The sequence below is a fragment of the Eptesicus fuscus genome, chromosome 5, assembly GCF_027574615.1.
Source record: "Eptesicus fuscus isolate TK198812 chromosome 5, DD_ASM_mEF_20220401, whole genome shotgun sequence".
Lineage (NCBI taxonomy): Eukaryota > Metazoa > Chordata > Mammalia > Chiroptera > Vespertilionidae > Eptesicus > Eptesicus fuscus.
This window is the reverse complement of record NC_072477.1, coordinates 76,962,800-76,988,205: the sequence shown is the minus strand read 5'-3', so window position 1 is coordinate 76,988,205 and position 25,406 is coordinate 76,962,800. Positions and strand designations below refer to the sequence as shown.

At 46.2% G+C, this 25,406-nt stretch overlaps 1 protein-coding gene and 1 pseudogene across 4 annotated transcripts in view; one reads left to right on the top strand and one right to left on the bottom strand.

Moving 5' to 3' along the window:
- Window positions 1-701: 701 nt before the first annotated feature.
- Window positions 702-25,406, top strand: part of SLC7A7 (solute carrier family 7 member 7) — a 34,315-nt gene continuing 9,610 nt past the window's right edge. The window contains exons 1-2 of one of the 4 annotated variants that reach the window (XM_028135277.2): window positions 702-844; window positions 5,511-6,053. In XM_028135277.2, coding sequence (XP_027991078.1) covers window positions 5,555-6,053 — 499 coding nt within the window. In that variant the 5' untranslated portion in view covers window positions 702-844; window positions 5,511-5,554. The other 3 variants (XM_054716434.1, XM_008158541.3, XM_054716433.1) reach the window with 3 other exon arrangements.
- LOC114228667 (protein BEX1-like) lies at window positions 18,119-18,591 on the bottom strand (annotated as a pseudogene).

Genomic DNA, 25,406 nt, shown 5'->3' with positions numbered 1-25,406 from the left:
CCAAGAAGTTGTCTGCTTCAGAAAGTGTATGTAATGAATTCATGTAATAAGTTCTAATTTTGAATAGAAAGAACGAGGCTAACAGTTTTTATTCCCAGAAAGTCGTAGTTCCCTACTTTTGTTAAATAAACATGCAACAAATATTTAAATAATCCTGGTTGGGAGGGGTGCCAACTCATTAGCCCTGTGCCAGGCCACCCGAGGGGGCCTTCCTTCGCAACACACACATCACCTGAGCCAACTGGGGGCCTGAGCTGTGAGTGGGCTTGCTCAGCGTTTAGGTATGTGCTCACCTGTACCCCCACAAGTGACATTCCTTGGCATGTATTGCTTTACACAGGGGCTGACATGGCGCTGAGACAAGAGATGAGGCCACAGGGGTCCATTATTGCCCTAGCCATGGAGCCCATGCCCTCCGCAGGACCAATGACAGTATTCCAGGGGGAGATGCAGAGGAAATGGGATTATGGGGAAGAGTTGTAAAGGCCCAGAGAAGGGCACTGCAAGTCCCTGGGAATAAATGTAGGGCAACAAGGAAGTTCGGGGGGCTGAGGTAGGGAAGAGGAGGAGCCTAGAGGGGGGCGGGCAGGCTTTGAGGTCTTCTGGGTCCCAGCTCCAGCCCGTCCTCCAGGCCCCTCCCCGCTGCCGCTGCTGGCCAGAGTCACACATATGTTTTCCTGTTTTTCATTTGGTCGGCACCCTCTGCCTTTTCTGCTCCCCAGAGTCAACAGCTGCTGCAGCTCCAGCCATCCCCTGGTGCCCCTTCTTAGCACCTTCCCCCGCCCCTAGTCCCAGCGTGCTGGTAGCCCCTCCTCCTCGCACCTGCCCAAAGGGCAAGGGACAGGTAAGAGGTGGGAGTCGGGGACAATGGGTGAGAGGGGAAGTGCAGGAGGAGGATGGAGCGTCCTGAAAATTGACTGATGGAGGAGACTCAAGAGCCTCCTGTTTCCTGGTCCTAGCTCTGACCCCCCTAGGCAGAGCCCTCTGCCCAGAGACTTCAGCCCTACGTTAGTGGAAGTCCTGGCCACAGGAGTAAACAATTTCTTGTTTCACTTTTTTAAAAAGGGGCTGTCGTAGCCACAGTGGAGCATAGAAAAACAAATGGAGAGCTGGGGAGGGAGGAGCTGAGCTTCCAGCCTGGGGTGATGGGGCAATCTAGCTGTACCAGAGTGTATCTGTTTTCCGTTTCTGTTGTTAGGGAGGCAGCACAGACCAGTTGGAGCTAGGAAGGCAGGACCTGGGGTCCCTGGGGGAGAAAGTATCTGCTCACATTTAGCTCCCTGCGCTTGACTGAGGAGCCAAGTCCCTGAGCTGTGTGCTGGTTCCTGGAGGAAGGGTGTTTGGTGTTGCCATTCATGGGTAGGGTCAGGGCAAGGGGTTCCACTGGCTGCTGTGCCAGGCACTGCATACTGGGGGCCCTGCCACCTGTGTTTCCTGAACCCCTGAACTGCAGCTTCTCCCACAGGCTGTAGGATGTGTGCTGTCCTGTAATCTCCACTAGGTCCCGAATGCACGTCAGCCAGGGGAAGAAGGCAAGGGGTGCTGCGTATCTGGAACGCCTTTATCTCACGGGGCTCCAGGCTCTGCAGAGTTCTTCTGTGAAGAGCCCTTTAGGAGAGGTCCTGCTGGTCCCAGGCTGCCTGCCTGGTGGAAGCCGTACCCTGGGAACCAGGGTCTCAGGGAGGGATGTGAGCTGCCAAAGATGGTGCTTTCTGCCCACAGCTCTGGTGCTGGGCGGTGGTTGAGAAAAGAGGGGGCATCTTTTCCGTGAAGGGTCGCCACCTCTACCCAGTTGGTGTGGGCCAGTGAAGCGCAGGATAGGATGAGGGTCTACTTGTAGCATTCCTGGTGAGTCCGCCAGGGTATGCTGTTGGCTGGAGTGTCCCAAGATTCTAAGAGGAGTCTTTCACCTTTCAGGTACCACTACCCAGGAACTAACCCCGACAGGCAGGCTTCTCTCCCACTTTCCCTCAGGCTCCCTCCTTCCTTTATCCCGCCTTCATTGCTTTTTTTTTTTTTTTTTAACGTCCCATTAGGACACATGCCCACCCCTTGGTGCCAGTGAATTTGGTCTTAAAAGGGCAGGCATGATGATGTATTTCCACGTGCCTTGTTTGCTTTAGCAGTGGGCACCCTGGCAAGGGCAGTGCTGCCAAGGGGACTTGTAATCCCCTGCAAAGAGAGAGAAAGGGGAGGAGCAGCCAGGAAGGAGATGGATGGGCTTTGTTGGAAGGTCTAGGATTTGGGGTGAAGGAGGGCAGAGGCTTTCTGAAATGCCTTCTTGTCTGAGGAAGGCCTAGAGGCTGGGCGGGGTGGGGGGGGGGGGCTTGGGGAGGTATGGCAGTGCCAGTTAAGATCTTGGGCTCTATTGGCTAGCCTCCCTCACTAGTTTGCCACCCTGGCATGGGATTTAGTGCCTGCCTTAAGGGACTGCAGGGAGGATTAAATGAGATCAGGCATTTAGGTGCTTAGCAGTGTGTCTGGCCCCGATGAGTGCTCAATAAATGACAGCTATTATAGGAGTATTTAGGGGGCACCTGGGAGAGAAGGACAGTCTCCTCTGGTCAGATTTGTGGACATAAGAAATGTCCAAACCTTTAAAGAATTATATATATATATATATATATATATATATATATATATATATATATATATTTCAGAGAAGAAGGGAGAGGGATAGAGAGATAGAAACATCAATGATGAAAGAGAATCATTGATAGGGAACCTCCTGCATGTCCCACACTGGGGATTGAGCCCTCAACCCAGGCATGTACCCTGATCGGGAATCGAACTGTGACATGCTGGTTCATACATAGGTTGAAGCTCAACCACTGAGCCATGCTGGCCAGGCAGACCTATAGAGAATTTTTATGAGTTTACTTGGGCCAAACTGGCAACATATGCCAGGGAAGCAAGTTCCCATATGGTCCGGAGAATAACAGTATTATAATTTCTTTAATGCATTTGAAATTAAGGAAGAAATGTAAAGAAGATTACATGAAGGTGGGAAAAAGTAAGGTGGGGATTAGATTATAGGTTAAGGTTATGTGCATTCTTGAGGGTAGTCATTCTTAGAAGGAGGTCCTAAAAGGGTGGGCATATACTAGAAGGAGTGGCATTTCAAAGGTGTGTTACCTATATGTATAGAAGCAATGTACAGGGCTTGCTTAAGCCAAAGATAAGCCTTTTAGTAAAGAAGTTATATACCTATATATAGGGGTGTGACTATCTAACATGACTTGCCTAGTTAGGAATTTATGATTAGATTATCCTGTGAGGTTGCTTTTCATATAATCTTTTTTTTTTTTTTTTCATCCACAGATTTCAGACATTTGTGAGGGTGGCTTGGGAGAAGCAAGATCTCTGGGAAGGCTAACATCTGGATCACTCTCTTGGTTTAAAAATAAATTTTAAGGGGCTAGGATGGGAGGGTGTAGGGTAAAGGTAAGGTCCCTGGGACTTTTATTCTCCGGTAGAATAACCAAAGAGGGTTTTTAGAAACGTTGCATTTCAGAAGGGATAGAATGTATTTCCTTTGGCAAAAGAGACACCAAATACCATATTTAACTAGATTATAAAGGTAAAATAATCTATGATTTCCAAAAAATACTCTACTTTTTCTTTCTGTTCTGGGTCTGTATGTTCAGGGAAATCTTATTTCCCCATATTTTTAGGAAATTGGAGTTACCTTGTATTTGGGGAGGTGTTTATAAGAATTATGCTTCCCCAAAGATCCTGGTATGTCTTTTTAAAGATGGAAGGGCACAGGGAAGGGGAGGGGATACAGCCAGAGGTTTGGGTATAATTTTTTTGACCTGGTTTCCTTGGAAGTAGCTTGAGGCTCAGCCGTGGGGTACTGGCCCAAGTTCAGGGGCAGCCACTCCTCACTCGTGGGGAAGTGTGCAGAGTTCTCCTCTTAGGACGGCCAATCACGAGGTGCAGGGATTGCACTCACACTTCCTCTAATCTCAGCGCACGAACAACCAACAACCCTTCGGAGTGGAGTCACGTTGTGCAATCCTCCTGCCTTTCTTGCTTGGGGTGAGAGAGAAGTGGGCTAGGGTAGGGCCCTTCTCAGCCACTGCCCGGCCTTATCAGGGCTAATTTGCTAGGGGACAGTTTCCCCGGGGCTTCAGAGCCATGCCCAGCTGCCAGTCCTTTGTTCTGTTCCTTGTCAAAGGAGATTCCTGAGGGAGCGCCTTTCTTATCTCGGAAAGTGCTGAGCCCAGAGCTCCTCGCTGCCCTTTTTTTCCAGGGGTGAGGGGCCAGTGAACCTTGGACCCAGACAGTTGCTTAATACTCCTCTCCCCCGCCCTCATCCCCTCCGCCCTTCTTGACTTCTTGATTTGACTTAAGTCCGTAAGCACTTGGCCGGCCATTCCTTTCACTGCTGGCTGAGGACGAGGAGTGGTCAGAGCACAGCTCCTGGCCTCCCCTGGCTGCCGCCTCCGCAGGAACCTGCTTACACCTCTGGCCAGGTAGGGCGTGCTGCCCACTCTCTCTTTCAGCCCCACTCACTTGCCCCCAGCCCCCTTTGCTGCCGCGCAGAGTCTGGCCACTTCCTCTCCCCAGCGCCTCTAGCCCTAGTATCTCTCCACTCGCTTGGCCAGCCTCTCCTGTCTTCCTCTCAGCTGTCTCCTGCTCTGCGGAGCCCGGCATCAGCTGCCCCACTTCAGCTGTTTCTTGGCCTTGGCTTTCGGTGCTGTATCTCCAGGGAAGGGAGTGGTCATCAGCTGACTCCCATCATCTCTAGGTTGGGCTGCACATTGGGATCACCCTTTTCCCATTCATACTGTTTGGGGTGATGCAGCTGTGCTGATGAGAGGGCCTTGGTGGCAGGGGATCCGAAATACGGACGGATGGGACAGGTGTCTGGGGAAGGAGAAGAATAGCCTGTCTCCTTTCAGGGTGGGGTGAGGCTGCTGGGACTTGGCTAGGGTTGAGGACTTCACCTCCGCAGGTGATGGTTGTGGGTTTCCAGCAAGACATCTCCGAAGCCTTTATGGTTGCCAGAGCTAGAATCCTTGGGGGGAAAAGGGCAGTGTTGTCAGGAGAACCCACCGATGATTTGCTTGCAAGGTTGGATCCTCGTGTTGCATCTCAGCACGGGTGAGAGGGGAGTCTGAAATTGGAGGCAAGGCAGACCTTTTTGAGGGAAGGCAGGAAAATGCCAGCTCAAATCACTGTGCTTACACCTGGTAACTGCCAGATGATTGCCCTCATGCCTGCCTGTTGTCACAGCAGGCTCCGATAGAACCAGGATTCAGCTTTCTATTGTGTAAATCAGGTAGGCAGCACCAGCCTCACGATCATCTCTCCGGGGAATGATTCACGTTGGGGTTGTTTTGATGAGCCAGAGCCCCCACGAGAAGAAGAGTTTAGTGGGTGGGAAGCAAGAGAGAGGTCTCTGCCCTGGCAGGTGGAGCGGGTTGCCCATACTGGCCCCTATGGGGGCAGCATTCCATGGAATTGCCAACCACCTGATGTATATCTTCATCCTTCTTCCTTAGAGGGCCATGCCAGGAAGCTGGTGAAGCCTCTCTTCTCCTCCGCCATGGTGAACGGTGTGAAGTATGAAGTGGCCTCCCAGCACATGGGGGATGCCTCCCCTTTGGCGGAGGAGGCCCGCCCAGGGTCCCAGCAGGTGAAGCTGAAGAAGGAGATCTCGCTGCTGAACGGCGTGTGCCTGATTGTGGGGAACATGATTGGCTCGGGCATCTTTGTGTCCCCCAAGGGCGTGCTCATGCACAGCTCCTCCTTTGGCCTCTCCCTGGTCATCTGGGCTGTTGGGGGCATCTTCTCCGTCTTCGGGGCCCTTTGCTATGCGGAACTGGGCACCACCATTAAGAAGTCTGGGGCCAGCTATGCCTACATCCTCGAGGCCTTCGGGGGACTCCCTGCCTTCATCCGACTCTGGACCTCCCTCCTCATCATCGAGCCCACCAGCCAGGCCATCATCGCCATCACCTTTGCCAACTACATGGTGCAGCCCATCTTCCCGAGCTGCTTTGCCCCCTACGCCGCTGGCCGCCTGCTGGCAGCTGCCTGCATCTGTAAGTGGGGCTGGGGCAGGAGGTGTTGAGGGGAGCGCCAGGGCAGAGGCCTGGTTGTGAGCCCAGTCAGCCGGCGAGAAGGAGACGGGAAGAAATGCATGCCTCTGGAAATGCTTTTATTTAAAAACATTTTTAATGGATGCTTTGTGTGAAAATTCGAACAGTACCAAAGTGTAAAAAACCTAATTTGGGAATATAGGTATACTCAAACTCTTGTACACCCAACCTACCAGTTTACCTTTGCCCAGCTGCCCATGGTAAGCATTAGCAGTTTGTGTGCCCTTCCTGATTTTTTTCTTGCTCTTTCAGATGTAGTTTTGTTCTGTGGTTTACAAAAAGAAATCCTAGTCCACAAATAATTCTACAGTGTGCTTTTCTCCAGGAATTTATCAGTGACATTCTTTTCTATTTATAGATCTACTTTTAAAAACATGCTTCATGTTATTCCATGTTAATCTTAAGAATATTACTTATTTAAATAATAGGTCCTCGGTTAATGGCCATTTAACTTAGTTCCAACTTTTCCAGTCTTACAGAGAATGCTCCAGTGAATATCTTTTTGCATATGTGTGAGTTTTGCTGTCAGCTAGATTATTAAAACTATTATAGATGATATGGTAGGTTGACTTACTGGTGAAACTAATTTTAGGATAGGCCGCTCTTGGGGACCCCTTAAATGTAGATAGATAGTCACATGTCTTGTGTAGAGCAAGGATTATTCCATCTAAGTAAAATTTCTAAGAAAGCTGCATCCCTTTAAACACCAGAATTCTCTTATTTCAACCATCTTTGTTGAAATATCTTTAAAACCAGTGCTATGTCTGCTTGGCTTAATAACTGGACATTTCTTTTGGTGACTTGGGATTACCATTGCATATTTCAGTTCTTGTATGATTATGAGGCCTTCCCAGGCCAGTAGGGTGGGTGGGGATGATCGCTTGCTCCTCAGTGGCCTTATGCTGTGGGCCTAACGTCAGTTCATCAGGTTTTATTCTTTTCTGATTTTGATGTGTCATCTCTGACAGCTGTCATTCCTTGATTCTGGCATTGTGCCTACTTCCATCAGTCATCCCCTTTTTAATATGCTGCTTCTAATTTGGGAATAGAGGTATACTCAAACTCTTGTACACCCACATACACGCACATGCACATGTACACTCTTGTAGAGATACATGCAAAGTAGCCACAATTATCATTAGTTTGCAGAGCTCCCAGTGAATAGAAGACAGAGTTTTGTGCATGGATTTATGACATGTATTTGAGACAACTCTGGTAGAGTGAGGAGTGCACCAGGCTTTGTTTGAGACTGGGCTCAGTAACTGGGGGACCTTACGCAAGGTACAGTGACCGTTCACTTCCAGGTTCCTGCAAGAATGAAATCAGATTCAGTGAAAACCATAAATCATGACTTCAATGTTACATAAATTATTATATTTAAAATTAGTATATCTCTTGGCTGCTAATAGGACTTCGTCCTATCTCTAGTAACATCAGAGGCACAGAGATCTGGGAGGTCAGAAGGACAACCAAGATTGTAAGAATTTAAGGACATGTGAGTTTCTTCCTTCAACTCTTGCTTAGTGAGTACCCAGGACAAGTCAGATGCTGAGACTTCTGAGGACCTTCTGTCCAGATATGGCCTATGCAGTAATATCTCTATTTAACCATAATCATGCAGGAGGAAACCAAGAAGGAGAAAACCAGGAGGGAGACAGACATGCTAACAAAGAATTGTCATGCGAGATAATAGGTGTAGTGATAAAGGCACCATAGGAGCACGCAGGGCAACTTTCTCCTTGTGGGGAGGAGAGCTTAGGAAGGCATCACAGAGACTACAATGTCTGAGCTGAATTTTGAAAAGATATGTAGCTGTCTTCTAGGACATTTCTCACAGGGGTAACTGCACGGAAAAAGGTGTGGAGTGCCAAAAGGTTCAGAGAATTGCAGGTAGTTGGTAGAGCTGGAATGTGGAGTACGAGACAGGGGAGGAGATAAGGACTGGAAATACAGCCTAGGGTCAGCTCAAGGAGGGTTTTATACGGTGCCTACACAGGTTAGACTTTATTTTGGAGATAGGGGGGAGCTAACAATTTTAAGTGGGGAAGTACAATTTGCTTGGAGGAACTCTGGTGGACATGTGGAGAGTGTTTTTGGAAAGAGAGACAAGGTAGGGAGACCGGTTTAGGGAGCTGAAACCTGAGTCCATATAAAGTGTGGTGGAGGCCTGCCCTCTGGGCAGGGCCTTTGGAACTGAGATGAGGGGGTAGATACAGAAATCGTTATAAGGTGGAATTTCTAGGACTTCTGGATGTGGGGGTGTGTAGGAGCTCTTTGAGGTGATGTTAAGGATTCAAGCTTGGGCAGATGGAAGGTGATGGGCTGCCATATGAAATAGGGAAGGTGGTGATGAGGGGGCATCTGGGGCTTCTGTAGGGCTGCTCAGGAGGCCCTTCCATGAGCAGTGCCTTCCTTGGGTCATCATGACCCAAAGTTGATCATTTTCTCACCAATTGAGTCTCACCCAGAAAAGAGGCTGGTGTGCATAAGTGATAATGTTTATTAAATGTACATTGGTGAGCATACACATGTAATTTCTAAATTCCAGAGGGCATGTGTTCACTATCAAGGCATGTGGAGGGTATATAGCACATGGTACTCCTTTCTAGTACCATGGCCACTGGGAAACCAATCTGGTAATTGGGGAGTTACTTGCAGGGCATGAAATGAGAAGGAAGGAAGAATGTTTCGACTATTCAGAAACAATTTACTGCTTGTGGTGGGGTCCATAAAACATGGAGCGGAAAGATAGAGCTCCTGCTGTAGGGAACTCATTGTGTGGTGGAGACTGGCAAAAGTAGTAAATTAAACATATTGTATATTCTGAGTGCTAGGAGTAGGGTGGCGTGTAGCTTATTTAGGAAGTGATTTCTGCACTTGACACTGAAGGATGAAAAGGAGTCAGGGGTGGGAGAAACACCCACTTAGCATGACCTTCAAGGCCCACTTCATCTGATTTCTTTGACTCATCCCAGACTTCTCCCCATCCCTCTCTCTGCTCTGGCTATACTGTTTGTCTTGATTTTCTCTCTCTTTAAAAAAAAATTTAAAAAAATACATATTTTTATTGCTTTCAGAGAGGAAGGGAGAGGGAGAGAGAGAGAGAAACATCAATGGTGAGAATCATTGATTGGCTGTCTCCTGCACGTCCTCTACTGGGGATTGAGCCCACAACCCGGGCAAGTGCCCTTGACTGGAATCAAACCTGGGACCCTTCAGTCCGCAGACTGATGCTCTATCCACTGAGCCAAACCGGTTTTGGCTTAAAAAATATTTTTATTAAAAAATACATATTTTTATTGCTTTCAGAGTGGAAGGGAGAGAGAGAGAAAAGGAGAGAGAGAGAAACATCGATGTGAGATCAAAGTATCCATTGGCTGACTCCTGAACACAACCCAGGCATGCTCCCTGACTGGGAATTGAACCAGCAACCTTTCAGCACAGGGAAGGACACCCAACCACCTGAGCCACACAGGTAGGGCTATCCTTCCATCTTGAATGTAAACATCATAAGAGTAGGGACTTTGTTTTGCTCACTGCTGAATCTCTGGCACTTAGTACAGTGTCTGTTGTCAGGAAGGTACTCAATAAATATCTGTTGATGAGGAAAGGGGAGGGACATTCTAGATACAGGGAAAGGCAATGTAAAGGCACAAAGGTGAGAAGAATGTTTGTGGAGGATTGTGGGATGTGAGGGAACAAAGGAAGGCAAGGGGCTAAAGCTGGAGACAACCTTCCTAGAGGGTTTAGATTTTGTTTTAAAGCATGTGAGGAGTCATTGAAGGGTTCTAAGCAGGGGAACCATGTAGCTGGGTTGGGACGGAAGAGCAAGGCTGGAGGCAGAGATCCTGATAGAAAGCTCTCCTGGAAATATAGGCAGGAAATGACAAAAGCCTGAATTAGGGCAATGGCAGTGGGGATATGGCTTATTCAGGAGATGATGTTCTGGGAAAGGACAGATGGGAGAGTGATTTAATATTTTTATTATTATTATTTTTAAAATATATTTTTATTGATTTTAGAGAGGAAGGGAGAGGGAGAGAGAGAGAGAGAAACATTAATGATGAGAGAATCATTGATCGGCTGCCTCCTGCACATCCCCTACTGGGGATCGAGCCAACAACCCTGGTGTATACCCTTGACAAGAACTGAACCCGGGACTCTTCAGTTCCCAGGTCAACGCTCTATCCACTGAGCCAAACTGGCCAGGGCTGGGAGAGTGATTTAGAAGTTATAGTCAGTATAACCAATGACATTTATTGGGATGTTTGGCCTAAGGAAGAGGTTGGTAATGTTCACCAGCCTGTAAGTTCTGTGCCATATAGAGTGTGAGCCTGTCTTATGATTCACTGTATCCCCAGCAAAGAAACAAAGACAGGAACTCAATTAATGTTCCCTGAATGAAGAGATGTGGTTTCTGGCTTGGGCAATCAGTAGGTGCTGGCATAATTTACAAGGAGGGGGATGCAATCATGTTGAATTTGAAATTTATTTGTAAGATAGTAGGCAGATGTACCTATTTGGAGCTCAAGAAAGAGATGGGGCTGGAGAATGAGCATTCACCAAACATTCATGAAGTGTTGCCATCCTCCCAGCACGGATCATTGTCTTTATGGAGCTGTCAGTGTGTGTGTGCTAGTGGAATTATGATGCGTGTTGTGATTTGTGAGATGCAAGGAGCCACAGGAGGCGACCTGAACTAGCCTAGGAGTTTAGAAACTCTCCTTAAGGAAGTTTAACATGATACCTGAATGATGAAGAAAAATTAGAGAGGGGAGAGGAGCCCCTCAGGCAGCAAGAACAGAATGTATGGAAACTTGCAGACAAGAAAGAAGGACATCTTTAAGACACTGTAAGGAGGTCAGGGTGGGCTACAGTATTGAGTTTAAGGTAGGAAATGCAGAGGTAGAGGGAAGGACCAAGGTTAAGGGAGGAGTTTATGGAAAAGACTTAAGCCTGCCTTAGCTTGATTTAGGGATATTTTCTGGAACAGTTGGGTGAAAAAGCTTTTATTTTTTAAATACATTTTTATTGATTTCAGAGAAGAAGGGAGAGGGAGATAGAGAGAGAAACATCAATGATGAGAGAGAATCATTGATTGGCTGCCTCCTGCACGCCTCTACTGGGGATTGAGCCCACAACCCGGGCATGTGCCCTTGACCAGAATCAAACCCGGGCCCCTTCAGTCTGCAGGCTGACCCTCTATCCACTGAGCCAAACCGGCTAGGGTGGGTGAAATATCTTTACCCTGCAATAAGGTGTTCTCCATGGTTGGAGTGTTTGGGTGCCTTGAGTCAGCATTTCTCTCCCTGGAACAGTGCAGAGGATACCTTCATTCCTTGGGAGGCAGCAGTCATGGTGGTTAAGAGCATGGAATCAGGCAGACTACATTTATTAGCCTCAGTTTCCTCATCTCTATAATGGGGTCTCTATCTCATAGAGGCATGATCTCTATTTCTGCCATACTTTCACCCTTTTCTGTTTAAACAGTGACCATTTCAAGAGAGCAAATAAAGGTTTCTGCTTTTGTCCGAGTGGCTTACTGTCCCTCTATAGGTATAACCTTCCTTTAGAACTGATGAATTACAGCTCTAGATAGGCTAGCATTGCAACAGTCCTAGAAATCACCGATTATTATGTAGGTCTGTGATTTTCAACCTTTTTTATGGCACACATAAACTAATTATTAAAATTATGTAGCACACCAAAAGATAGATTTTTTTGCCGATCTGACAAAAAAATAGGTATAATTTTGATTCATTCACACCAGACGGCTGTTGTGTTTGTTGTAATTTTTTTTATTTGACAATCTAAGGGAAAAGAGGTCAGTGCCCTTGACTAAACAGTGAGATATTGCATATTTAAAAAATCCTTGCGGGCCCTAGCTGGTTTGGTTCAGTGGATAGAGCCTGCAGACTGAAGGGTCCTGGGTTCAATTCTAGTCAAGGGCTTGGAGCGTGTGCGGGAGGCAACCAATGTGTCTCTCTCACATTGATGTTTCTCTCTCTCTGTCTCTCCCTTTCCCTTCCACTCTCTCTAAAAAAATCAATGGAAAAATATCTTTGGGTGAAAGATTAACAAAACAAAAAAAGAGAGAGAGAGAGGTGGGGGGAGAGGGAGAGAGAGAGAGAGAGAAAATTGCTGGCTTAGGTACATTTTTTGTGTGCGCATGGGTGACTTTACTCACTTTTGACTTCATTGTCAGGGTAATCACATGTTGCCCTTTCTGCCAGAAATTCTTTCTCCCCTCCCCCAACCCCAGCACCGGCCTCCATATACTAGTACTCAGTGCCAGTAACAGTGGTCCTGGTACTCATCTGCACCCCTTCACTGCCCCAGGCTGGGTGGGTTACCTGGCAGTGACTTTCATTCTTATAATTGCCCATGTTCACTTTTCTGTGAAGGCTGGGGCCTGTGAAGGCCTGGATCACAGTGGGTGCCCAGGACATGCTTGGTGGGTGGATTAATTAATTCTGAGTTTGGAAGGACCCTTCCCAAGCAGAGAGGTATGCTGACGGCCCTTCCTGAGGCTGATTATTCTGTTTTCCCCAGAGTTCTTTGAGGTCGCTCCAGATCCCTGCAGCCATACCCTGAGGGGAGATAATCCCACTCCCAGGCTCACATCCCTGAATCCAGACAGGAAGGCACATGGAGTGGTGGAATGTATACATTTGGAGCCGGCCTGAGTGACTTCAGTTTTCTTAATTGTAAGATAAAGATAACACACCTACTTTTAATTTTACACTAGCTCTGAGATAGGAAAGGAGGGCTGAGACTCTCCTTCCTCTTTGCAGGAGTCAGGGTTAGGTGTCCAGAAGTCCAGCTCCACCCAATGGCCCTTTCTTCGGAGCTGACATGCTTTGGCCCACTGCTAGCAGCGTCGGGTCATTCTGATCCTGCTTACACGTGCCCATCACATGGTCTAGTTTTTTGTGTGTCTAGTTTCTTGCCTTTCGCTGACAGGATATTTTACCTCCTGTGTCTTCAATCTGCCTGTTATACCGGTCAGCCAGCAACACAGCTTCAGGGTCTCCTGTGAACAGACAGACTACTGAGTCTTTGTGCCCCTGACACTTGACCTTAGTGACTTGCATGTAGCAGGTGCTTCAAGAAATGTTGACTGGACGAATGAACAGAAGATATGTTTCCAGATTCAGCTTAGTTGAGAGGGACTGAGTGCTTTTGGCTCTCAGGGTGGTGGTGGTGGGGGCTATGGGGGCAGTTGCAGGAATTGGGCAGAGGGGAAGGCAGACAGTTTATACTGAGTCTGCTAACTCTACTTGGGGACTATAAAGGACTTCAGATCTCTGTGTATTTGTCTGAAAGCTTTGGCCACATGTCCCCTGCAGCTGTTCCTGGTACTAGAATGACTGACTTCGTGTCCTTGTGGCTAATGAGATGGAACAGCCAGATACTGGGCCCCCAAATGATATTTGCCCTTTGCACTTTATTCTTGGAAGCTGGTTATCGCTCCCGGAGGGGTTTTCCCAAGAGTCATTTTAAGTTCATGGTGGGGAAACTTTCATTTCATGTTCCACATTCACAGCAACAAAGAAGCTGGAGTCAGAGCCTTGGGTTCTTTCTGATGTGGGGTCAGTGTGAACTTTGGAGCAAACTTCCATCCGCAGTGAGGGTGTAGAGTCCTGTGCTGGTTTGATCCTCAAGGCTCTCCAGGGGTTCACCCTCGGTCTCTTCCTTTATATGTTCTCTTTCTCTCTGCCTCGGCGGAGCCTAGAGGGAAGTTGGGGAAGGAGTCGGGGACAGTGGGTCCCAACCCTGGCTGTACATTGAAATTACCTGGGAGGTTTAAAAAATACTCCCGGCCCTACCTCTCCCTCCCTGTTCCCCCAACCAAATAAATCTGCACCACTGGGTAGAAGAGTGAGAACTGGCTTGGAGAATGTGAACTGAAGAAGTAGAAAGTTGCTGCTCAGGAGATCTGATGGGGAGCTTGGGAAGAGAGCTTCTCAATTGTCACTGAGCCTTAGGATCACCTGGGGAGCTTGGAAAACATGCTGATGCTGGGGTTCCACTTCAATTTCTGACTTCACTGCCTGGGTGGGGCCTGAGATTGGACTTTGTTAAAACTTGTCAAGGGAGGCCAATGTGCAGCCAGGATAGAGAAGCGCTGAGTTAAGTGAAGGGTTTAGTTCTGAATGTAATTACTTCAGGTAGCACACCTGCAGCAGGCAGGCCATCAAATTTCCCTGGGAACCCTGCCGCAGACCCCTGCATCCGAACTCCTGAGGTGGAACGCCAAAGCTGTAGGCTAACATTCCTCAGGTGATTCTGATGCTCACTCAGGCTTGGGAAGAGAGCTTCTCAATTGTCACTGTGCCTTAGGGGTTCAGTCCCAGGAGGCAGAATAGGAGGCATCTGATTCAGTGACCTAGATGCTCTCACCCATGATGCCCTAGGAAGCGAAATGGTTTTCTAGCCTGAAAAGGTACGAGTTTGAGGTCTGCTTTCCGAGAGTTATAAAAGCACCTAGGAAGAATGGAAGAAATAATACCTCAGGGAAGCCAGGAAGGGAAAGGGAATTGTAAGGTGTAGAGAGTATCCTAAACCAGCTTTAGGGAACACAAACAAATCAGGCAGTACAGAAAAGGAGGAAACACTTGCAATGCCTGGCTTTAGGCAACAGATCTGAGACTTTTTCAGAGAATATAAATCTGGTACTTCTATGGAAACAGCAGTGGTAGAGTGTTCTGGAGACATATGGGTACTAGCAGGCCTGGGCATACCGATTAAGGAGCATGGCTGTCCCTTGAGAGACGTGTTTTTTTTTTTTTTTTAAGATATATTTTTATTGATTTCAGAGAGAGGAAAGGAGGGGGAGAGAGATATAGAAACATCAATGATAAGAGAATCATTGATCGGCTGCCTCCTGCACACCCTCCACTGGAGATCAAGCCTACAACCTGGGCATGTGCCCTGACTGGGAATCGAACTATAACCTCCTATTTCATAGGTCGACGCTCAACCACTGAGCCATGCCGGCCAGGCATGTGTGGTTTTTCTTGAGCAACATATGATGAAAAGCTTATTCACACCAGTTAAGCCTACAGACCCCCATCCTGCCAAGTCCTGTGGGATGAATGGCGTCACTAGTCAGAAGACACCTGAGGTGTGTCATGTGACTTTGCAATTCAAGATAGTGAAGTGAGTGGCAGGTAGAATTTTCATCTCACTGTCAACTGAAGGCTGTGTATGTGAAGGAAAAGAAGAACAGAGAGCAGACTGCCTGATTGTAAATGCTAAGATACCAGAAAGGTAGACTCTGGCAAGGCACAGAGCAGATTTCTTAGGGATTGGAAGAGATGTGTTTAATAAGGCTTTAAAGTGAAATTTTAAAGGAAAGGATAAAATGCACAGATTATAGTATAAATCTGGGTATTTTGGAGACTTTGAGGTATTATACAGAAAGGAGAATAAAGATGGAAAATTTGCTCAGTAATGCATTTGTAGAAAATAGGATAGAAGATGGGGAGTGATGTTTTAGACTCACATCTATAAACATTTAAGGCTAATAAACTTATTTGTTCTTTACTTTTACTGCAAGGTAGAAACAATTTCATATTTGATTAGAATATGACATGAAAGAGTATATTTTGTTAAAAAATGATGGGTTTACCAGAAGAGCTGAGACTAATGTGTGTGTATATCAAAGAGAGATGTGCTTGTACGAGGCCCTGCTATAATAAGGGGTGCCTACTCTCTCTGGGCAAGGTCAGGTTTTGATTCTTTTGATTGCAGTGAGAGGGAAATTTCACTACACTAGCATACAGAGACCTGTCAAAGGATTTTACTTCCCCAGCAAATGTAATGAACAGGACCAGCCAATTCTGCTTGCAGCTCTGCCTGAAGGTGTGTTTCTTCTTACAGCTAAACGGAAGTTACAGATATGTGGCCCACCTCTTAGAAAGGCACAAAGACACCAGCCTCTGGTAATCCTATCTGCTTACATTGAGAAGAATTATTACATGGTGTTGTCAGAGGCTCTAGGATCCACTTAGGGAATTTTCCTGAAGGTCTCTCATAGCAATAGTGCATGGAAATAGATCCTCACCCTAAGGGAAGAAGCATGGTGAACAGAACAAGAGGATAAGAGCAGCCGAAACCGGTTTGGCTCAGTGGATAGAGCATCGGTCTGCGGACTGAAAGGTCCCAGGTTCGATTCCGGTCAAGGGCATGTACATTGGTTGCGGGCACATCCCCGGTAAGGGGTGTGCAGGAGGCAGCTGGTTGATGTTTCTCTCTCATTGATGTTTCTAGCTCTCTATCCCTCTCCCTTCCTCTCTGTAAAAAATCAATAAAATATATTAAAAAAAAAAAAAAAGAGGATAAGAGCAAAAAGAGGTAGGAATGATGTAAGTGTGGACATACACTGAGTGGCCAGATTATTATGACCACCTGATGTTTGTAGGCAAATTAGCCGTACACTGCATCGTATGGGATATGGAAGCCTAAGGCCTGTTTGAACACCTTTGCTGTCTGCAGTTACCAAGATAAAACGTCTCCAATTCACACAGGAGCACAAGGATTGGACAGTTGAGCATTGGAAAAAAGTCATGTGGTCCGATGAATCACATTTCCAGTTGCATCATGCAGATGGCAGAGTGAGAATTTCATGGAAACAGCATGAAAGCATGCATTCCACATGCATGAGTACAACCCTTCAAGCTGGTGGGGGCAGTGTTATGGTTTGGGGCATGTTTTTCTGGCATGATTTGGGCCCTTTAATTCATGTGGAACAATGCCGAATAGTACAACATACCTAAGTATCGTTGCTGATCAGGTTCATCCTATCATGTTGATGGCGTATCCCAATGGAGATGGCTTCTTCCAACAAGACAATGCGCCATGCCACGGTGCTCGTATTGTGCAGGATTGGTTTCAAGAACATGAGGGAGACTTTACCTTGCTTAGGTGGCCCCCACAATCACAGATCTCAATCCCATTGAACATTTGTGGGACAAAGTTAAAAGCCATCAGGCAGCTGGTTCCACAACCATCAAATCTCACAGAACTGGACAGTGCTATTCATCAGGCATGGTGTCAGATTCCTCGCATCACCTTTCAACATCTCGTGGAGTCAATGCCAAGAAGAATCGCCGCAGTATTGAAGGCAAAAGGTGGCCCAACAAAGTACTGATGGGGTGGTCATAATAACCTGGCCACTCAGTGTAGATAGCACACTGTCAGATCAGAGGGAGACTATTTTGCTGTCTTACTGAAGATTATAAAGTTTGTACAAAATGGAAAATATGGTAGTAATAGAAACCTCAAGTCCCTGAGCATCTTTTGCTAAAGTTAGTAGCCTTCTATTAAAAACAGTACCTCTATAAATTTTTAAAAATGGTTTATTATGGCTCTGGTTGGGTGGCTCAGATGGTTGGGGCACCCTCCTGTACACCAAAAAGGTTGCGGGTTCGATCCTGGTTGGGCTTGTTTGGGAGGCAACCGATAGATATTTCTCTTTCACATTGATGTTTCTCTCTCCCTCCTTCCTCTCTCCCTCCTTCCTCTCTCCCTCCTTCCCTCTCTTGCTCTCTAAAATCAATAAACATATCATTGGGTGAGGCTTTTTTAAAAAAAAAGTTTATTATGGAAACTTTCAAACATATCCAAAAGTAGAGTGAACAATATGATGAACTCCCAGGGTTCATGAATGACAATCAACATTGTTTTATCTATACTTACCCCACTAGATTATTATTACCCCTTACCCCACTAGATGATGATGATGATGATTATTATTTGCTTTTTAAAACTGCTTTATTAACTTCACAGTATGTAATGAGCATCTTCCCATGCAATAGGTAAACTCCCCTGCTGACAGAAACTTACAAATTGGGTCAAAACACAACATTCAGTTTAGAAACTGGTAAAAGGAGACCCACTGGAAACAAGCAGCACCAACAGGCTCACAGTGAAGGCACATCACGAACATGTAAGTGTAGGAAACAGGTGTATCTCCCTATTAACTTCAGGGAAAACATCAGGACTCAAGGCATAAGGCAAAGCTCATCGTGATGGTCATGGTGCGGGGGTCAGTGCTAACTGCCCGCAGACTTTGACTTAACTGCTTTCCCGCATGGTTTTCATCGGCTGTCTCATCTCTTCCCAATCCTTTCCGTGTTCTCTGTCTCATCCTTGCCTGCGGCTCTCCATGCCTCTGCCCCATCCCATCTGTGCTGCAGGATGGGCTGCCCAGGAGGGAGCCACCCCTGATTTCCTCCCAGCACACACTGTTCACCAGCTTCCAAAGGGAGGGCCAAGGCTCTCCTTTATTAGCACCTTGCTCCTTTTCATCCTTTGTTTCATTTTCCTGTTTGGCATTTTCCATGTTGAGGTTTTTTTTTTTTTTAATTGCTTGTTCCTCTTTGGACGCCCTTACTCCTGGGCCTATCCTCCTCTGAATCTTGCTGTGAGTGCTTGGCAGTGACAGTTGGACCCTCAGACCTGCTCCTTTTTGCATCTGCCTCCTACTCTTGGGGTTCCCCTGGTCTGTGGGCCCTCAGGGCACAGAGAGCAGCAACCGAGAAGAGTGCGAGTTATCTCCGAGTCTGAGATACACGCACTAGCAAGGTGCTACCACACTAGATTATTTAAGGTAAATCCAAGACATCAAGTCATTGAAGCTGTACAGGCTTCGATATGAATCTCAAAAGGATAAGGACTTATTTATTATTATTATTAAACATAACCAGGGAAATGAGGAATCCTTGTGAGGAAGTGACTTTGCTTGTTCAGTTTTTGTATCTCCCAGAAAAAGAAATGCTAGGTTTCCTCTGAAATACACTCTACTTTTTTTTTTAAAATAATAAATCTTTATTGTTCAGATTATTACAGGTGTTCCTCTTTTTTTCCCCCCCCCCCATATCTCCCCTCCACCAGATTCCCCACCCCACCCCATACCCTTACCCCCCGCCACTGTCTTCATCCATAGGTGTAAGATTTTTGTCCAATCTCTTCCTGCACCCCTCAGACCCCCTGCCCCCTGAGAATTGTCCATCCCCTCCCTTTCTATGTCCCTGATTCTATTATATTCACCAGTCCACTCTGTTCTTCAGATTTTTTATTCACTTGATTTTTAGATTCACTTGTTGGTAGGTATGTATTTGATGTCTTTTTGTTGTTCATAATTTTTACCTTTATCTTTTTCTTCTTCTTCCTCTTCTTAAAGAATACCCTTCAGCATTTCATGTAATTCTGGTTTGATGGTGATGAACTCCTTTAGCTTTTTCTTGTCTGTGAAGCTCTTCATCTGACCTTCAATTCTGAATGATAGCTCTGCTGGGTAGAGTAATCTTGGTTGTAGGTTTTTGCTGTTCATCGCTTTGAATATTTCTTGCCACTCCCGTCTGGCCTGCATAGTTTCTGTTGAGAAATCAACTGACAGTCATATGGGTACTCCCTTGTAGGTAACTAACTGTTTTTCTCTTGCTGCTTTCAAGATTCTCTCTTTGTCTTTTGCCCTTGGCATTTTAATTATGATGTGTCTTCATGTGGTCCTCTTTGGATTCTTCTTGTTTGGGGTTCTGTGTGCTTCCTGAATTTGTAAGTCTATTTCTTTCACCAGGTGGGGGAAGTTTTCTGTCATTATTTCTTCAAATAGGTTTTAAGTATCTTGCTCTGTCTCTTCTTCTGGCACCCCAAAAATTTGGATGTTGGTACTCTTAAAGCCGTCCCAGAGGCTCCTTACGCTATCCTCACACTTTTGGATTCTTCTTTCTTTCAGCCTCTCTGGTTGGGTGTTTTTTGCTTCCTCATATTCCAGATCTTTGGTTTGACTCTTTGGGTACAGTGATCTACAGTTGAGTTTCTGTATATTCTTTATTTCAGACAGTGTATGCTTAATTTCTGACTGGTCCTTTTCCATTTTTTTGGTATTCTCATTAAGGTTCTTGAAGGTCTCTTCAAGTTTCTCAGCAGTTTTTAGAAGATTCTTGAGTAACCTTATAAATGTGGTTCTGAACACTGTGTCGTCCAGTAGTTTACTTTCCTCCATCTCTCCTATTCATGACATGCTTCGGTGTCTCCGCATTTTGGCTGCCTCCCTGTGTTGATGGAGTGGCTTTGTGTGGTCAGTGATCTATAGGGGCCGGTAGCTCAGCTTCCCCAATCACCCTAGGTGGTCGCTCTTGGTACACCCCTTTGTGGGCTGAGTGCAAAGTCTTGTTGTAATTAAGCCTTGATTGCTGTTGGTACACTGGGAGGAACTGACCTCCAGGCCAATTGGCTGTGAGGACCCGCTGTGTCTATAATGGAAGCACTGCTGCGCTGGAGACATGCGCTATGGTACAGGGCTTGTTTCAGTGGGGCTTTGGTGCTCACTGAGTCTGCCTCCCGAATGTGTCACTTATGGATGTGAGGAGTTGAAATCTGGTGTCTCACACTGACCACTAGGTATACTGGCTTCTGGATCTCCAATGGGGTGCAGTTCAGCTGCTGTCTGAGGCCACCCTGCAGGAGCTACAGCGAGAACTGCCGTCCTCTCCTCCCTGCTTGGAGCTTGGAGGCTTTGGAGCTGTCTGTACCGGGTTGCAAGTTTACTAGTTTAAACTGCAATAGAAAAGGCCATTCATATGCAAAAACCGCTGCTAGGAGCTTGGGTGTGTTTGTAGATTGTGCAGGCGGAGTCTCAGGGCGTCACTAGACTAGGGCGTGGCAAACAGCGATGGCTGGCAGTGAGCCGCCTCCAACCGCGTCCCCGCGTCTCGTGCCTGGCGCCGCCAACAATTCTACCTTCACGCAGCTCTGCTAGCAAGCCACCCTCACTCTCTGACCTGATGGCAGACAGCCCAGTCTCTCCCCAGAAACTGGATTTCAGAGAGATTGGGGGCTTGTCTCTCTTTGGATTAAAGAAAGCAACGCCCGCCTCCAGCTGGGCTCCCCCAGCCTGTTTTGTGCGTGCACCCGCGCGTGCTCCCCTGTACCTCAGTTTTTCAGCGTTTGTGCCCTGATGGCTCCCGTCTCTTTCGGTCTAGTTGTAGAGGTTCCGCTCAGCCAGCTTTCCCGTGGTTCTGGGTGATAGACGTTCTGTCTTTTAGTTGTAGTTTTGGAAATTGTTGTGGACAGCAGCAGCCCAGATGTTTATCTACACCGCCATCTTGGATCTCTCCTGAAATACACTCTAAATTCTAGGCAAAGGGATGCAGAAAAGTTCAGGGCAAAGAATTATAATTTCATAGCCAGGGATTAAAAGAAAAAAGACCAGGAGCTCTCTAAAGTGAAATTATAATAAAGTAGTTGGAAATTATCTTATTTAAGAAGAAAAGGAGAGTCATCTGAAGAAACCAATGTGATTGAACACATTGCTTTTTGATAAGCTTAGAATTTTAGAAATAAGATACACAAAAGAAGGTGAGAGATGACGTAACTTAGACTCAATACAGGGGTGGCCCAGAACTGTGAGAAGGGTGTCCTGAAGGTTAATGCCCAGCATAAGCTAAGGTCTGAAGAAAAGACTGAGGACAGACAATAAAATGCTCTAGAGGAATGTTCAGAGTGAGAACAGCAAGGGCATGGCAGTTAGTTATATGAAAGTAGATGGTGGCCAGACAGAAGAAAGCCTGTTTTTCTTCTAATTTTTCCTAGCAAGGGATTGCTAACCTAGAAAGGGTTAATTAAAAAAACAAAAATAAAACAAAAATAAAACAACAGCAGGCTAACAGATATAGGCCAACAAAAACTTAAGGCCAAGAGAGTTAAGCAGATAGTAATAAAACATGTTATTGCTTTAAACGTCTTTAACTATCCACTTGCAGACAAATGGAAAGGATTCATAATTAGTTGAGATGACAGAATCCTGGCATCTCCAGGATCTTGGAGAACAGGAAGGGTGTGAAATGAAGCTATTGAGTGATGTATTAGGCTATAACAAATACCCCCAACTATTGGCTTAAAACAACACAAATTTATTATCTTAACCATTTCATAGGTCGAAGTCTTCACTGGGTCTCACTGGGCCAAAATCAAGGTGTCAGCAGTGCCTAGAGGCGAATCCATTTTCTTTTTTTTTTTTTTTAGCTTTTAGAGGCTGCCCACATTCCTTAGCTCATGGACCTGTTTCGTCTTCAAAGCCAGCAGTAGCTGGTCAAGTCTTACATCACATCACATCACATCACATCACATCACATCACATCACATCACATCACATCACTCTGACACTGATTCTTCTGCCTCCCAGGGCCTTGTTCTGCCCACCACAAGAAAGAGGAAGAGGTGGATTCGGAGCATTCTGCACTGACAATTTGAAGTTGATTCCTGCCCAAATTCTAGGCTCACTTAATTAGCAAAGTTTGAGAGGAAAGAAGAATCTCTAGTAACCTGTATAGATTCACTAAAAACAAGCCATGCTAAGCTAACCTTGTTTTTTGTTCAATTTTTTATTAAAATGCAATATATACCAAGAAACAGTACACATTATAAGTGCACAGCTTGATGAATTTTCACAAATTGAACACACATGTAACCAGCATCTATGTCATAAAAGTAGCCCTCAAACCCTTCCTTGTGTTCCTCCTAGTCACTCCCCTCTGCCCCACCAAACACACACAAAGGGAAATAAGTCACTGTTCTGACTTCTAGTAGTATAGATTAGTTTTGCCTGTTTTTATGTGAATGGATATAAAGGGTATGTACTTTTGTGTCTGGCTTGATATATATTTGGCAGTGGGCACAGTTTATTCCATGTCATGCAGACACTGACCCACACGCTCAGGTGTCTCTCCCCCCCCCCCCCCCCGCCATGACCCCCAGAGACATAGAAAGACACTTGGCTGAGTGGGGTCAGGGTCCGAGGGTCCAAAAGCCTCCGTCCTGGGACAAGGCAGCAGTGTGGGCCCAGGTGGTGGTGTGGGTCCAGGTGGTGGGGCAGTGTCCTTTCTCCCCAGAGAAAAGTGCAGAGACAGGGCCGAGGCCCCAGGCAGGAGGCCCCACTCCACAGCGATTGGCAGCAGGCAGGCCAGGGGCAGGGTCCTTCTGGATCCTTCCTGAGGGCTGGGCCCACCAGACTGTTCACGGCTCTCGGGAGGTGCGGAAGCCGAGGTGCCACTGGCTGGCACTGCTGTTTAGTATTCCATTGTATTGATTTAGCCACTCTACTGTTGATAGGCATTTGGTTTGTTTCTGATTTTTGACTGTTACAATGGTATAGTTATGAACAATCTAGTATAAATATGTACTAATTTTATTTGAATCATTTGATAGCATCATTAGATTGTTAGAACAGAGACATGTGTATACAGTTTTCAGAGAGGTTCTTGGAAAACTCTCATGATATTCTTTTTGACCAGCTGGAAAAAGGTGGACTAGATAAAGGAATAGTTTGGTGGATTCTTGATTGATGTTCTGGAATAATACCAGCATAGAGGAGGGTCTATAGTGATAGATTACAGGGCTCTGCCTATCCTGGTCAACATTTTTATCAGTGACTTCCAGGGAAATTAGTTCAAATGCCTTCAATTTTGTATTTTAAATGGAAGGCATTTGAACTGACAAAATTAAGGTAGATGGGACAGATGCCTAAAGATTCACAAAGGAATGTAAAGTGCCATATTTGGGATTTTTAAAAAGTTCATTTTTATAGGCCCACTAAGGAGAGGGAAAAGCTCATCAGTTTCAGGTGGGGAAAAAGGACTTGTAGTTGACAGTGAATTCAAACTGCAACTCCACTGCAAGTTGTCTGCAGTTTCCTGTGTGTGTCTCACGTTTTCAGGGAGACACTGACAGAGTGAAGTGCTGTAAATGCAGAAGAGAGAACTGGGATGGTGAATAGTCTGGCCATATTTGTCACACAAGAGATTGAAGAAACTGGATTATTAGCCTGAAAGAGGGAAGACTCAAGGGGGAGAGATGTAAATATTTAATGATAAGAAGGGCCCTTATGTGGAAGAGGCGTTAGCTTGATTCAGTGTAGCTCCAGAGGAGAGGCCTAGAACTACTGAGTAGAACCGGCGAGAAACGCGTTTTTGGGTTAGTGGAGAGAACAGCTATTAATCTCTTTTAAAAAAATGGAATGAGTCCAGCTGGTGTGGCTCAGTGGTTGAGTGTTGATCCATGAACCTGGAGATTGCCAGTTCAATTTCTAGTCAGGCACATGCCTAGGTTGTGGGCTTGATCCCCAGTAGGAGGCAGCTGATGGATGATTCTCTCTCATCATCGATGTTTCTATCTCTCTCCCTCTCTCTGAAATCAATAAAAACATAATTTTAAATAAATGGAATCATTTGTCTAGTGAAGTATTGAGATTTTATAGTCTCTGGGCATTTGAAACAGAAAATGGATTCAATGGTGGCCTAAGTTTTGTGTGTTACATTGTGTGTATTTGAAATTCGGTGCTGGGAGAATTATAGGTTTACCATTCTTTTTCAGGGACTTCTTAGTTTGGGCATGTACACTAAAGCTGGGTACCTGATCCTGAGTGGGCCTGCAAGCTTTGTTCTGTTCTGGATCTACTTAGGCGGTTTCTTCCTGTCTTTTAGTTCCAGAGTTGATGCTGGGCCTTCGTGCCTGAACTACTCCAGGAGCCCATGGAGACTGGGTTTAGGTGCTTAGAGCAGTGACTTCTTCACAGCCTCTCCTTTCTCCAAAGCAGGTGTCAAAGCAGGAATGGAGCTGTACCTGAGTCAAGGGTCCAAAGTGATTTCAGCCCATCTGCTTGTGGACTTGAGTCAGTGTTGGGTGGAGACTGAATTGCACCTAGAGATAGGAGGGTAGGGCATCTCTGTCCTTGAGATTAACTTGAAGCTGCCTTTAAATTCTAACTCCATGGTCCTCCCTGCCTTTCCCTGCTTCTGAAGCAGGAGGTGGGGGCTCTGCTTCAAGAACAGTGCACTTGGCTGGGCTCTGGGGGCCTCCGGTCAGCTGTATCCGCTGCCTGGGGACAAAGAGCCCAGTCAGCACTGCTGCTTGCCATACCATTTCCTGTTTCATGGCCAGGAGGTCCCAGAGGAAGCTGGGTTTGGGAGAAGGTGTTCTCTTTAGGCAGTTTTTCTGCTTCCTGATTTCTTTCCATAGAATTCCCTTCTCCATTAAAACCAAGCCCCTGTGCTCAATACAGAGAGCAGATCATGGCAATATGGTGGGACAGTGGCTGAGAAAGAAGGTTGAGTGTGGGTGGGTGGTGACTGGTGGGTAAAAGGAGGGATACAAATGGATGGAGATGGGAGTAGAGAAACAGTAGGGGACTAAAATATAAGCAATCCATGTATTTTCATTTCAGAATTTGTTATAACAAAGGACAGAGCTGAGAACAGAACCCATGGCACAGGGCTACAGACTGATTCT